The sequence below is a fragment of the Sturnus vulgaris genome, chromosome 1, assembly GCF_052056855.1.
Source record: "Sturnus vulgaris isolate bStuVul1 chromosome 1, bStuVul1.hap1, whole genome shotgun sequence".
Lineage (NCBI taxonomy): Eukaryota > Metazoa > Chordata > Aves > Passeriformes > Sturnidae > Sturnus > Sturnus vulgaris.
Genome location: NC_142243.1, coordinates 155653127 through 155668281, shown reverse-complemented (window position 1 = coordinate 155668281; position 15155 = coordinate 155653127). Strand labels below are relative to the sequence as shown.

General features: G+C 49.6%; 2 protein-coding genes across 4 annotated transcripts in view; one reads left to right on the top strand and one right to left on the bottom strand.

Annotated features, from left to right (window-relative positions):
- Nucleotides 1–11901, bottom strand: part of ARHGAP39 (Rho GTPase activating protein 39) — a 100534-nt gene extending 88633 nt beyond the window's left edge. For both annotated transcript variants that reach the window (XM_088180407.1, XM_088180416.1), the window contains exon 1: nucleotides 11821–11901. In XM_088180407.1, the coding sequence (XP_088036533.1) occupies nucleotides 11821–11831 (11 nt within the window). In that variant the 5' untranslated portion in view covers nucleotides 11832–11901. The remainder of the gene's footprint in view (nucleotides 1–11820) is intronic.
- Nucleotides 11902–12336: 435 nt separating this feature from the next.
- Nucleotides 12337–15155, top strand: part of LOC106863735 (feather beta keratin-like) — a 29159-nt gene continuing 26340 nt past the window's right edge. Inside the window, exons 1-2 of one of the 2 annotated variants that reach the window (XM_088180395.1) lie at nucleotides 12337–12805; nucleotides 13871–14080. The gene's annotated coding sequence lies outside the window, so the exon portion shown is untranslated. Of the gene's footprint in view, nucleotides 12806–12829; nucleotides 13308–13870; nucleotides 14081–15155 lie in introns of those variants that run through there. The other variant, XR_015808753.1, reaches the window with a different exon arrangement.

Genomic DNA, 15155 nt, shown 5'->3' with positions numbered 1-15155 from the left:
CTCCCTCCTTGCTCAACGAACAAATTGAAGCAACAAATCAATACCAAGAGAGCTCTAAAACCCAAATCTTATTCTGGCTGCATTAGAAATGTTCTTGGAGGGTTGCTCGTGAAGGGTTGAATATTTTCAATTATTCTTCCTCCTCCTCCAGTTGACAGAAGAGTTCCTGAGTCAGGATGTGGGAAAAAACCCAAATCTGCTCCAAATATTTTTGCCCTTTGGAGCAGTTTAAGGCCTTTTTTAGGGATAAAAGGAAATTTGTCAAGGAGAAGCGAACCTAAAACTGGGAAAGGAATAAGTGCAACACATGGAGCAGGTTGGAAGAGTTTCCATTCGAATCGAGGAATAGGAATAAAAAGGTATTCCTTGGAAATATGTTTTGGTGGATTAAGGGTTGGAAGCTCAACTGTAGCTTCTCCCTCTGATTTAGGAGAAGACAAAGAGAGATCCCTCACCCTTTGTCATTCCTATTTCTGTGTCCTTGGATTTTTAACTGGACTTTTTCTGATCTCCTGCATCAAATGGATCCTGCCCCAAATGGATTCTGTGTTAAGGCCTCGTTATCATTCCAAGCCAAAAATATTCCTGAGTCTCTCTGTACCAAGCCGTTTCCAGAAAGAATTTTCCCAAAACCCAGCCTAAACTTCCCCTGGCATAGCTTGATTTTCCTCTTGTCCTGTCTCTCGCTCCCTGGGAGCAGATCCCAACCCCCAGCTGGCTCCAACGTCCCATCAGCATCTTCCCAAAATGTTTGCCTCGTGCCCAAGTTCTACTTGGAATTTCTCCAAGTGTGGAGCTCCTGCTACAGTCACACTTTTTGTCCTTTTTTTTTTTTGCCCCCCCCGCCTCCCCCCATACTCCTGCCCTCTCACTCCCATCGCTCCCACTGCCATTCCTTTGGTATCTTGCAAGGAAAAGATGGGATAAAAAAGCATTTCCAGGCGAATTTTGTTGAAAACACAAAGGTTCATTCATGCAGAAGGATCCCAAAAAAATCTGTTCTGGGGCATCCTCAGACCATCTCTGTGAGATCACATCCTGCCTGTTCCCTTGTCCCTCAGATGTTCGGAATGAACGACAGAATCTCTCCCAGTCCTGAGCTTTCCTTTGGAATTCTCACTTCTGTGAAGGAGCTGAAGCATGAGGTACAAGACCCTCAGATCACAGAATGGTTTTTTTGGGGATATGACCCTTGCTCCAAGGCTTCTCTTGTTCCTGCTCCAGCAATTCCTGCTGTGAATTTTCCTGATTAAAAAAAAAAGGGATTTTTATGCATTTATCTGACTGCAGAAAATATTACCCACTATTCCAGAAGCTCCAAACAAGACTCTTCCTTAAAAAGCCTGTCTGGTCCACTTGAATGCCCACAGTTTCAGACAAATCCATAAACTCATTTATTCCTGCCCTTCCTACCCCAAATACCTTGAAGGCCCCCCTAATTCCACGACTTTCCACGAACAACAATTCCTAAGAAGCCCAAATCTCCCTTAATTCCCTGGGGATTTAAGTTTTGCTGGAATATTTTCCCATTCTCCATAAATAGGGATTTAGGAACTGAAGCGCTGCCCGTGTTTTCCTCTCAACTATTCCAAACTTCCCTGTTTTTTCCCGAGCCTGCACTTCATTCCTGATCACAATCAAAGGGCCTCCACATCCCTCTCCGTGCACGCAACTTCCATGCATAGCCCGGAGCATCCTTGGCCTCCTTCACATCCAGTTTTCTTCTCCCGAGTTTCTGTCCCTTTGGATTAATTCCACACTTATTGAGTTATCCCCCCCTTATATTTCTGCTCCGAGGTTGGAGCCGGGTGAGGGTCAGGATTTTCTCCCAAGGGAATGAGGGACAGGACAAGAGCATGTGGTCTCAAGTGGCATCAGGAGAGGTTTAGGCCTTTATTTTTGGGAGAATTCCACCTGGAAAGGGCTGTCCAGGAGGGAGCCAAAATCCCTGTGGATGTGGCCTTGGAAGTGCTGGGGCTCAACCTTAAAGCTCCTTTCCAACCTAAACAATTTAATGTTTCTACTTTTTACCCACATAGGTCCCTAGTAACTTATTCCTCATTCCCTCCTTATCTCTTCCTAATCCCTGTTTTTTGACAGAGTTTTCCAGGTTTTTGTAAATCCCTTGGACATTTGTGCCTTTCCATCCTTCTTGAGTCAAAATTCCACGGAACTTTAAGTTCTTCCATTCAAGTTTCACAAAATCATGGAATAGGTTGGGTAGGAAGGGATTGCATCAAAGCCCATTGAAGTTCCAACCACCTTCCACTGCCCCAGGTTGCTCCAAGCCCCATCCAACCTGTCCTCAGACACTTCCAGGGATCCAGGGGCAGCTACAGCTCCTCTGGGAATTCCACCCCAGCCCCTCAAAGTGAAGCATTCCTTCCCAACATCCCATCTAACCAGTGGGAAGCCATTCCCTGTGTCCTGTCCCTCCATCCCTTCTCCAGCTCTCCTGGAACCCCTTTAGGCACCAGAAGAAGCTCCAAGATCTCCTCAGAGCATTCCTGAAGATGAAATAATTTCTGCCAACCAGGAAAATCTGACATGTATCAGGAAAAGAGCAATGAGGCGCTTGGATCAGGGAATGTGGGTGGAGGGAGATCCGTGAGTCACCAATAACCTTTAATCGCTTCCACAGGCAGGTTTGTACCTTGTGAAATTCCCTTTCCCAGGTTCTCTGGAAGAAAACCAACCCCAGGAAAACTGTTCACGGCACTAAAATACCCAATACGCCGCCCCAGGCTCTCAGTTTTCCATAATTTAGGATTTTTCCACGCTCCACTGGAGGGAAAGGGAACAAAGAATGGAATCGGAATTCCTGGCTTTGCAGTGGGATTTGACACAAGGAGGGACAACTCTTAAGATCAGACTATTTATGACTAAAAACCCCTCCTTTTCTCCAGGATTAGACCCCCCACAGCTGCTCCTGGTGTTCCAGACCTTTCCTCAAATCCATTCCCATCCCTAGACACTCTCCAGCCTCTCCAAGTCCTTCTTGTCATGAAGGCCCCAAAACCCATCCCGGGATTTTAGGTTCCTCAGCACAGTGGGAAATGTCACTGCCCTGATCCAGATATTCCCACAAAATTATCCCTGCCAAAAGCCACTTTTTCCATAGTTAAAAGCCTTCAGGGAAGATACTGGCACATGCCAGGAGTATCTTGATTTTTCTATGATCCCTACTGCCCCAAAGGACTGGCACCTCGGAATTCCAAAGGCCACCAACCCCTCCGTGGGCTGACAAGGCACTTAATAAGCTGATAAGGCACTTAATGAGCTGATAAAACTGAGGCAATGCCCGAGGAGGAACACATGGAATGAAAGCAAATCTGACCTGTGGCTTAAAAATCTGGATTGGGATTTTCTTACGTGGAAAAGCATTATTGCCAAACCTGCTCCTCCTGCACACCCAGCTCGGCTTTTCCCAAGGGTTTGTGTTAATTTCCTGTTTGGAGCTTCCCAAAAAAAAACACTTTGGGGGGACTCTGGAGATGATAAAGTAAAACCTGTTTTCCTCCCTGTGTTATTCCCATGGGTTTTCCCACAAAAAAACTTTCCCAACCTCATTCTGTGCTCCGAGCATTGTGATGAGGGTGGTGAGGGGCTGGGATGGAATTCCCAGAAAATTCCATGGCTGCCCCATCCCTAGAAATATCCAAGGTCTGGTTGGATGGGGCTTGGAGCAATCTGGGACAGTGGAAGGTGTCCATGACCATGGAAGGGGGTTGGGAATTATTTTTAAGGTCCCTTTCCAGCCCAACCCATTCTTTGATCTTATTCCCACATCCATCCTGATAAAAATCCCTTTCTGTACCCCTCCCAGCCGAGGAAAAAAGGGGGAATTGTTCAGGTGAGCTGAAGTGTGACAGAACAGGAATTATACCAGACTCACTTATTGGTGTTTGGAGAGCTCTGGGCACAGGATTTTCCTCAATTAAAAAAAAAACTCAGGAACTTCCTGTTAAAACAGAAAATTCCCAGACAGAAAATGAGTTCTTGGGATCACTGTGGGATTTTTTTTTTGGGGGGGGGAGCAACATCCTCTTCCAAACAGAAAATTCCTGGCACGGAACCAATACGGATTCCTCAAGGTGACATATAGGAGGTGTCAGAGAGGCAGGAGAAGGAGGAAAAGAAAAGGGCTCCTAAAAGAATGGATTTGTTTGGAATTTTCTCCTTCCTGACAGCTCTGACAGATCCAATGGCGTCTCCCAGAAATGGCATGGAGGGTGGGAATAGGGAAGGGAACAGTCTCTGCTCCTTGGGAGAGGCAGAGGTTGCAATGAAAATCAATTTAATGTGGAATTAATGGAAAATAAAGAGGCTTTTCCGTGTTTTTGTTGCCCGACTGCTCCATTTAATCCAGACACAATTAATTAGGGACACATCAATCCCAAGGGAAGCCGCTCCCGTCCTGGCACCATCCCCACAGGAATCTGCAATTCAAGACCTCCAACCCAGCAGGATTCCTGATCCATTTAGATGGGATTTAAGGAAGGAATTCATTACAGTGAGGAGATGTAATTTATTACAGGTGAGGGGCTGGAAAGGAGAATTCCATGGCTGTCCCATCCCTGGAAGTGTCCAGGGCCAGGCTGGACAGGGTTTGGAGCAACCTGGGATAGGAGAAGGTGTCCCTGCCCATGACAGGAGCTGGAATGAGATGATTTTGAATCCAACCCATTCCATGACTCCATGATTAAGAAGAATTCCTGCCCCGTGGATGATTCCGAGTCCAGCAGACTCAGCCAACAACCTCTGACCCAAATCCCACAATTTTTTTCTGGGAACTGGAAGAAAATCCCCTCCCACTTCACCCAGAGCCGGCTGAAGTGGTCAGAGATCCGTGAGCACAAATCCCTCAGTCCCTTTTCTTCCAAAAGGAAATTTTCCACTTTTCTTAATTATTTCTCCCCCCGCCTCTTTTCCTAATTATTCCTAATGATACATTAAATCTAATAAAGGATTTTTATCCTGTTATTCTTTTTTTTTTTTTTTTCCCCAAGCAGCCCAATTGGGAAAGGGCTCCACGGGATTGCTCTTTTCCCTGTCTTTGAGAGGACATGGACCCATGGATGCATCCCTTTGGATTAAAGAGAGCAAAGAACCTCAGGAAGCATCCAGAAATCCAAGTCCAGGTCCAAAAATGGATCCAGAAAACCCCTAAGAGTCAGCTTAATCCCTCCAAAAATTAAGGATGCATCCACAGATCCACCAAATCTTTGTGTCCATGCTCGGGGCAGCTTGGGGTGCATCCCTGAATGTGAGGAATTTTAAAACAGACACCAAAAAGATCAAAAATAACCCTGGAATACGGAAAAGAGGGAATATGAGCTCTTCAAGGAGCAGCATTTTCCCTTCCGAGCCCACCTGGAACACAGAATCCAGGGACAGCTTATTTTGGAGCCTTTGAAAGGATCCAAAGAAATCCTAAAAAAAGCTGGGAAAGGGTTTTGGAAAAAGGCATGGAATGACAAGATAATGAGGAATGGAGGCAAGAGGGCAGGGTTAGGTGGGATATTGGGAAGAAATTCCTCTCTAGGAGCATGGTGAGGCCCTGGAATGGAATTCCCAGAGAAGCTGTGGCTGCCCCTGAATCCCTGGAATTGTCCAAGGCCAGGTTGGAGCAGTCTGGGATAGTGGGAATTATCCCTTCCCATGGCAAGCTTGTGGAGTTGGGTGATCTTTATCCAAACCATTCCATGACTGGAGCAGTTCCAACACTCCGGACCAATGGTGGGTTGAAATTCCAAAGCAACCAAAATTCCCACATTGTCCATCCTCCTCTTCCACACAGGAAACTGCCTCATTTCCATCCCATATTTGCATTATCCCATGCTTTTCCATGACCTCTCCCAGCTGACTGTGAAGCATGCGAGGAAGATCAATTTCAAAAAAAAAAAAAAAAAAACCAACATAATTCCGTGGAGGCGCTTCCCAAATTAACGTTTCCCAACAGCTTTTCCGAATGCGCGGAGCTGTTGGAAGCCGTTCCCATTCCGGCACGGAGGGCACGGAGCTGAGAGGGAAGATCAATAAAAATGCAACGAGGCAGACGGGGAAATGTCAGCACCTCGGGAAGAGGAGGGCCAGAATCCACTGGAATCCTGCCCTGGCGCTAACGCTCCCGGCGTGTGGGTTTTCCGTAGGGAAAACGCCGTAAGGAAGGAGCCGTGCTTCAATCCAGGGGTTTTTCCGTGCTTTTTGGGGTAAAGAATAAAGGGGCACTGTGGATAAAGGCAGTTGTAGCTCAGAAGATGAAATCCCGGGAAAATGGGAAGAGGGTTGAGGGTGTTCACCTCGAGAAGGAAACGTTGGAGATGTTTCCAGTGCCTAAAGGGGCTCCAGAAGAGCTGGGAAGGGACTTGGGAACAAGGAATGGAGGGACTGGCTTCAGGGAATGGCTTTGCAAGGCCAGAGAGCAGGGAAAGATGGGATATTGGGAAGGAATTCTTCCCTAGGAGGGTGGTGAGGGGCTGGGATGGAATTCCCAGAGAAGCTGTGGCTGCCCCTGAATTCCTGGAATTTTCCAAGGCCAGGATGGACAGGGCTTAGATCCCCTGGGATCTTGGGAGCTGTCCCAGCCTATGGGAAGGTCCCTTCTCACCCAAACCATTCCAAGAACTCTGCTCCGACCCCAAACTCCCAATCCCCATTCCAGCCAGGAACAAAACCTCCCAGGATCCCATTGTCAGGAAAATCCAACAAACAAAACCTTCTCCCTTTGAGAGTCCATTTCAGGCCTCATTTGCTCCAAGTTTTACGAGACCTTCCTCAATAATCAGATATTTCCATGTCTTTCCCAGTGGGAATGGGAGCTCCTGGTCTTGGAATGACCCCACTGGGTCACTCTACTGCCTCTTCCTGCTCCTCCCTGTTTATTGTTGGGAAAGACTTGAAAAAAACTGGAAAAAAAAGAGATTTATTTTCCTCTTGGGAATGTGGAGATGGGGATATCCAGCTTCCCAAAAGTCAGTGATGCTTTTAGCTCCCTAAAAAGCTGGGATTGGTGGGTTTATTCCCTAAAAATCAGGATGGCAGAGCCAGATGTGGGAATGTTTAAAGGACAGCAGCAGGAGGAAGGAAATAATCCAATCCCTGGACCTGTGAAGGTCAAGGAAAGAGCGAGGGATGAAGAATTTGACACAGGAGGCACCTCCCATTGGAACAGCACAATGTGATCCTTTCAGGAGCTGTAAAACCAAAAAAAAAAAAAAAAAAAGGACTTGGGGATCCCCGAGAGCAATTTCAGGGATAACAACGAATTCCCAAGGGCACTGGGAGGTCTGGAACATTCCACTTCTTCCCCTGAGCACCTGGAGCACATTTATCCCTCAAACACTTTTTGGCGGCTGGAATTAAAAATAGCCAGCCTGGATGAGTTGGAAAGAGAGGGGGGGGAAAAAAACTAAATTCCAGCCGGAATGTTTATTTTTGGGAAGAGCCAGAGGAGGAAGAGGAAAGGTCGGGGTTCAACGTGTTATTTAGAGCATGTAAGGAAATAATCACTGGAGCAAAAATGCGGGAGGGAGAGGATGGAGGGAGAGCAAGGAATGACAATTTAAAGGATTTTTTTTTTTTTTTTGAAGGAAGAGGTCACTGGAGCAACTTGGAATCATCTTAATCTAATCTTAATCATTGAAACGAAATTCCCACTGATGTTAATCACCTGGAGCAAACATTACCTGAATAAAAACCTCCATAAAACAGCAGCCACAGCACAGCTCCAAAAATTCCAGATCTGATCATTTGGGATCCCTCCCCTAAATCCAGGCCTCTCCACAGCTCTATTCCACCAGCAGGGAATGTGTGGTTTTATGGGATTTGACACCAATTTGGCTCTGGAATCTGCCTGAATTCCCAGCTGTATTTTGTGGTTTGCATTTGGGATTTTTCTAAAAGGCTTTTGGGTCATTATTTGGTTGGGTTTTTTTGTGGTGTCTGTTCCCAAATTCCCAGAGGTGGGACTCCAAAATCCATCGTTTCTCAGGAAAGGAACGATGGCACTGCAAAGCTTTGGTTTCCTGGGAATGGTTTGAGGAGTTCCCAAAAGCCTGGAACTTCGGGATCAAGGCCTAAGTAGGTCACCATCAAATCCAGGTAAGGAACTGTGGATTCATCCACATTTTCTGGGAAATGGAGGAGGGGTTTAAAAAAGCTTTAAAGGAGCACAAAGTTGAGGGAATTCCTTCCCTGAGAACATCAGGATTATTCACAGGGAGAACGTATGGGATGCATCAGGGATTCTCCAACTTCCCACTGAAGAAGGGATTTGGTGGCCCACAGGACAAAATTTTTACGGAATAGATTCCACACATTCCCAGGTGTGATGTCCAACCAACGACAGACACACAAAACATTCCTGTATTTTTCAGAAGCCTGGAATTCCAGGAAAAACTGGGGTTTTTTTTTAAATGATTGTGGATTATTTGAGATGATCCAGTGATATAAAGGCCTGGAAACCCTGCAAAGATTGGACAATCCGTAAAAACCACTCGAGGTTGCATCTGGAGTAAAAAGCATCTCCTTTGTCCGAACAAAACAGCAGCACCAATGAAAAAAATCCCCAAAAATCAGGATAAAACAGAACTGACCATTTTTCATGGATATCGGGAAACAACCTGAGTCAGGATTTGGAAAACCTTCAGGAGCCTCCCTTTCCTTCCAACCTTTTAGGGTTGAATTCCAGGAATTTAAGGGTCTTTTCCCAGTCTACATGATTCCATAAATCCCCGACCTCTTTTTGCTCCCACCACCCCAAGCAGCCAATCCCATGGCACAGCGGGACATTCCCAAAAATCCCTTTGAACCCATCTCCAGCCCCTCTGGAAAAGAGCAGCCCAAGGACATCTGGCTCAGAGACAGCCCAGACCTTGTATTGTCTGGATTTGCAGCAGGAAAAATCCAGGAACCACAGATTTGGGTTGGGAAAGTAAAGACTTCCCTGGAAAGTGAGGGCATCCCCACAGGCCTTTCTTCCTAAAGGAAGCACTGAAATGCTCTTTCCCAATGGGATTATCCTGAAAATCCATCCCTGATTCTGATGGGATGGGTTGTGCCACAACCAGTGACACAAAATTCCATTTTTCTGAGTTAAATTCATCCAAATTTAGGCTTCTTTTAGGCCCAGAATTGCTCTCAGTCAGTGACCCCAAGATGCCACACTCCAACTCCAGGCCAGGTTGGATGGGGCTTGGAGAAAACTGGGATTGTGGAAAATTTACGTGGGGTTTAAGGCCTCTTCCAACCCAAACCATTCCAGGATTCTGGAATTCAGGATATTCCATGAAAACCTCCTCAGGGGAAGGGGATGCCTTGAGCTCTCCCTCCTCCACCCATCCCGAGGGATGGGGAAGGAATACAAACCTCAATCCCTCCCCAAAATCCACACGGAGTAACACCTGGAGAACTCCAAAACCCCCCACAAAATCCCACCAATAATCCGAGATCCCGCATTCCTGCGCTAATCTGTACCCACAACCAAATCCCACCACTCTCCCCCATCTGCAAAACCATCGGGTTTCCACTCCAGCAGCACCAAACCCACTTTTTGGGACCGCTGATTTTGGGATGGAAGAGCATCCATCCAGGAAAAGACATTCCGTGGGGGAAGGATCCCAACCAACCCTGATCCCTGGATGGACACAGAGGCACGGAGGGAAGCTCCACATCCCAATTCCAGCCCTGTCCGAGCCACCTGCTGCTCCCAGGTCCCCAACAGCTCCCTCCAAACGTCCCAAATCCATCCATTTTCTATGGAAAACGTGGTTGTTGTTTTTTTTTTTCCCCCTCCTTTAATCCCACCCAGCTGCGTGTGGCAGGTGAAGCTCCGCGGAGCAGCTGCGGATTTCTCCGTAGAGGTCACTCGAGGGGTTGATTAAAGTGGGAATAAATAAGAGGATAAATAAATAACTCGACAAATCAAGCAACGAAATAAATAAAGGAGGAAATAAGTAAATGAGAAAATAAATAAATAAGGGACTAAATAAATGAGGAAATGAATAAATGAGGAAATAAATAAATAAATAACTCCACTCCCATCCTGCAGTTTTTGCAGCCGGAGGGGATCGCAAGGAATGGGGGAAACGGCGCAGGGAAGAGGGGGGAAAACAAAATAAAAATCCCGAACCGGCAGCTGAGTCGTCCGCGTGAAATAAATAAATCCCAACAACTCTACCCCTCCACCTTTCCAAAATCAGCGGATTTGGTCCTCCAGATCCCCGCCCCAAATTCCGGCGCTGCGCATCCCGCTGCAGCCCCCCCCCCCCTTCCTCCTCCTCCTCCTCTCCATCCCACCCGGCTCCATCCCTGCCCGCTCCCCTTTCCCGGCGCATCCCCGCATCCACACCCACTCCCACGCCTCCCCGGGCCCCCCCTCCCCGCCGGGAGCTGCCCTCCCCCCCCTCGCCCTGCCACACCTTACACCTCCATGAAAACACCTCCTGCATCCCACGGGATCCATCCCGGGCATCACTGACCTTCCTTCCCCCCGCCCGAGCCCGAGCGGGGAGCGGGATGGGGTTGGATTCAGCTTTTCCATCACCTCTCCGAGGGAAGAGGGTGGGATTTAACCCCCCATCATCCTGCGGAGGGTGGGATCCAGCCCTTCCAAACCCCTTCCATGGGGACCGCGATGGGATCCAGCCCTTCCAAACCCCTTCCATGGGGACCGCGATGGGATCCAGCACCTCCAGACCCTCCCAAAAAGGGAAGCAGGGTGGGTTTCGACCCCTCCGGAGGGAGCAGGGTGGGATCCAATCCTTCCAAACCCCTCTCAGGAGGGGCAGGGTAGGATCCAGCCCCTCCATAGGGAGCAGAACGGGATCCAGCCTCTCCAACCCTCCCCCCCGAGAAGGGAAGCAGGGTAGGATTTAACCTCTTTGGAGGGAGCAGGATGGGATCCAGCACCTCCATGAAACCCCTCAAGGAGAACAGGGTGGGATCCAGCCGCTCCATAGGGATCAGGATGGGATCCAGCGCCTCCAAAGAGCGAAGCAGGGTGGGTTTTGACCCCTCCATAGGGAGCAGGATGGGATCCAGCCCTTCCAAACCTCTCTCAGGAGTGCAGAATGAGATCCAGCCCCTCCATAAACCAGGGAACAGGGATCCAGCCCCAACCACGGGCAGCAGAATAGGATCCAGCCCCTCCATAAAATCCCCTGTGAGGAGCAGGGTGGGATCCAGCCCCTCCAGGGGTAACCAGGTGAGATCCAGCCTCTCCATAACCCCTTTCCAAAGGGAGCAGGGTGGGATCCAGCCCCTCCACTGGAAGCAGGATGGGATCCAATTCCCCCCCTCCTCGCCGAATTCTCCCCGAAATCCAGGGTGGGGTTGAGCTCCATCCCCTTTTTCCATCCCCTTCTTCCATCCCTTTCCTGCAGCCACAGGGAACCAGGTGGGCGCATGCAGCCCCCCCCACCACCATGCACCAAAATCTGGGAGGGGGGTTTGGAATTCTCCAGCCAAACCAACACCTGGATGCAGCGCAGGTGGGAATGCTCCCCCCCCCAACCCCCACAATCAAAGTGGAGCCCCCAAAAAGGAGCCAGAAGAGGAAGGAACCCCCCCTTTCCCAAAAAGGGGCCGAGACCCCCCCAAAGTGGTGATGGGGGAGGGGCCGAGACCCCCCAAGGGCACCTCAAAGAGGAGGGGGCACCCCCATAAGCGCCATATGGAGAGGAGGAGGATACAAGAAGGGGTCCCTAAAGGAGGTTTGGGGGGGTTTGGACCAGGAGGCGCAACCCTCCCCCCCCCACCCATCCCACCCCCCCTTCCCAAATCCCCCCTCCTCTTCCCCGCCGCGATGCCGCTTCTCACCTCTCCGCCATGATCCCCGGCGGCTCTACCGTTCGCCGCCGCCGGCCCCGGCCCCGGTTCGGGCTCCCATGGCCCCCCCCGTGACCGACCCCAAGCCCCCCCCGGCCCCTCCTCGCTCCGTGCCCGCCGCGGCCGCTCCCGGCGCGCTCTGAGCGCGGCGGCCCCGCCGCGTCCCCGTCACCAGCGACAACGGCGGCGCGGCCAATGGGGGCAGCGCTGGGGGGCGGGGACGAGCCGGGACACTCCCCTTTTCTGCTGTGAGACCACGCCTTTATTCAAATGAGGGGCGGGGTAATGAGCCCCCCGCGGGGGATGATGGGAGGGGTAGGAAATTTTTTTTTTTTTTTGTTGGATGCGCGTGCGTTTTGGGAAATACGGTAGGGCGGCTCGCGTGCGGGAGCGTGGTGCGGGATGCGCGTGCGCACTGGGAATTACGGTAAACACGGGGATGCGGCGTACGCTTGTAATTACGGCTGCTCCGTGATGCGCATGCGCACTTGGAAATACGGTAGTTTTGAGATGCGCAGTTTGAATTACGGTAGTCATGTTCCTATGCGCACTTGGAAATACGGTAGTTATGTTGGATGCGCACATGCGGTGCGCAAGCGCGTTTATGATTACGGTACTTGCGATGCCCATTGGGAAATACGGTACTAAGCGCATGCGGGCTTAGAAACATCGTTGTTCTGATATGTGCGGTTGGAATTACGGTAGATTGAGTGCGCATGCACTCCAGGAGATACGGCGTGAGTGCGATACACACTGGGAGATACGTACCCATGGCGCGCAGGCGCGTTGGGAAACGGTAGTCATGATGCGCTCGTGCGTTGGGAAATACGGTACCTTTGAACTAACGGCACTTGAGATGCGATGCGATTTTGGAATTACGGTAGTTCTGCTTGGATGCGCGTTTGGAATTACGGTAGTCATGGTGCACATGCGTATTTGGAAATGCGGCAGTTGTGGATGCGCATTTGAAATTACGGTAACGTTATGCGCCGCGCTTTCGGATCTACGGTAGTTGAAGCGCGCATGCGCATCCCTAAGTACGGTACTCGCGTGATGCCCATTTGGAACTACGGTACTTGGTGTGCGCATGCGCTCTTGGGAACACGGGAATTATTGTATGATGCACGTTGGACATTACGGTAGTAAAGATGCACATGCGCACCTCTACGCATTACTACGGTAATTGATGCGCAAACAGAATTACTGTAGTTGAGATGCGCTTGCGCATCTGGAATTACGGTAACAGTGATGCGCATTTAAATTATGTTACTTTTAGTGCGCATGCGCGAGATGAAATTACTGTGCAATTACGGTACCGGTGCAATGCGCACATCAAAATCCGGTACTTGTTTTGCACATGCGCATTTAAAATAACGGCGGCGGCTGTGCGCATGCGTGCTTGAAATTACGGTACCGGCGCGATGCGCATTTGGAAAAAAATACGGTACCGGTGGTGCGCACACACATTTGTAAATACGGTAATATACGGTAATCCCCGGGATTCGCCCCACGGTCGCCCCTGAGCCCCCCAGGGGTCTGTGACACCCCACCCTGTGTCCCTCAGCACCCCCAAATACCCCGCTGTACCCTGTGAGACCTGTGTCCCCTGCCCCTCATCCACATCCATGTTCCCATTCCCTCTCCGGTGTCTTTGGGATGGGGATGGAGACCCCAAACTGGGAGGTTCCAACCCCTCTGGGCCCCCCCAGCGCTGCCCAGTCTGTTCAGACTGGGGGTCCTCGCTAAAATCTGTCCGCTCCAAACTTTTCCCTCCATCCCACCACCTCTTGTCCATCAACATACCCCCCCAAAACCCCAAAGGATGAAGCCCAAAATATTTTTGGGAGGATAAAGGACAGCTGAGTGACAGCTGAGTTGAGGACACCACGAGACCTTCGGAGCAGCTTTCGCCCCGTGGCGAAAACTTCGGGAATTAAATTTGTCAGGAGGGGACAAGTTCGGTCACGGTGCGAAACCAACCACAGAACCCTTTTATTCCCTTTCCAGCCTCAGCATAATCCCTGACTTGCAATTTTTCCAGGAATTTGGTCGGCTGTCTCAGCAGGATCGGCGGCTCCGCCGTGCCCGGGGCTCCGGGTGCTGCTCACATGTTCTTTTTTTCCACGGCTGCGAGAGCTTCCTCACGTCCATCCCGTGGTTTTTTGGGGAGCAGAAGGACCCAAAACCCTTCAGGTTTTCTCCTCTGAGCTCCTTTGGGACGTGCGTGGAGGGGGATGGAAGCTGGGAAAGGGTGAGTCAGTAAAATTTTGGTCTTTTCCTGGGCTTTTTCTCCTGCTCCTGTTGCTCTTTATATTTAGTTTTGGGAACATTTCATTTTGGGTTGGTTGATTCTTTTGGGTTTTTGCTTGGTTTTTTTTCCCAATGTAACCTGATTTATACAGAATAAAAGAGCACCTTTGTCCTTTTCTCTAAGCATCCCGATCCAAGAAAGACCATTCCACCAGCAAATCATGGAATGGTTTGGGTTGGAAGGGAATTTCATTGAGTTCCACCCCCCTGCCATGGGCAGGGACACCTCCCACTCCCCTAGGTTGCTCCAAGCCCCATCCAGCCTGGCCTTGGACACTTCCAGGGGGGAATCAGGATGTCTCTGAGGGCTGTGATGTGACACTTGGGGATGTGGCTAAAGCCCCTCCCAACCCAAAAACATTCGATGATTCTATTCCTGGGCACAGCCTCTCTTTGGAGGCTTTTCAGGGAAGCTCCAAGCAAATTTCTCTGTCTTTTAAACCTTGATTAAACACGAGATGCCAACAACTCAAGCCTGTGAATTCCCGCTGTCTCTGTCACCATGGAAACATGAGACTGTTGTCTTTTAATATTTTTAAGTTACATAAAGGCTTGGAACAACTCTGAATCCCCCCCCAGTGATTAGACAAGAGGAGGAGTGGAAAAAAGAAATCCACTTTTCCATCAAGAAAAAGTGGAAATGGATGATCTTGAAAAACTCTCTCAACCCAAACCATTCCATGATTCTTGTTTGCTGCACTGGGAATAGAATCCAATCCCATTTATTCCACTGCGTCTCCACAGCCCAAATCTTTGAGTGCTGATATTTTAATCCCATCATTTAACACGTTGCTCCCTCTCCATTCCCCCTGGCCTGTTGCAAATCCAACCTTAAGGAATGAAGCTGGAGAACAAGACTCATTCAGGACTGGAGAGCATTTTTGGGGGGATGTTTTTTTTCCATGTCGGTGAATTTGCTTTCCTGGCTCTCCTGATTTTCACACAACCCTCATTAGTTTCTAAATCCATCTAAAATCTTCATTTCTGTTTCCTTGGCTTCTCCAAGAGAAGTGTCC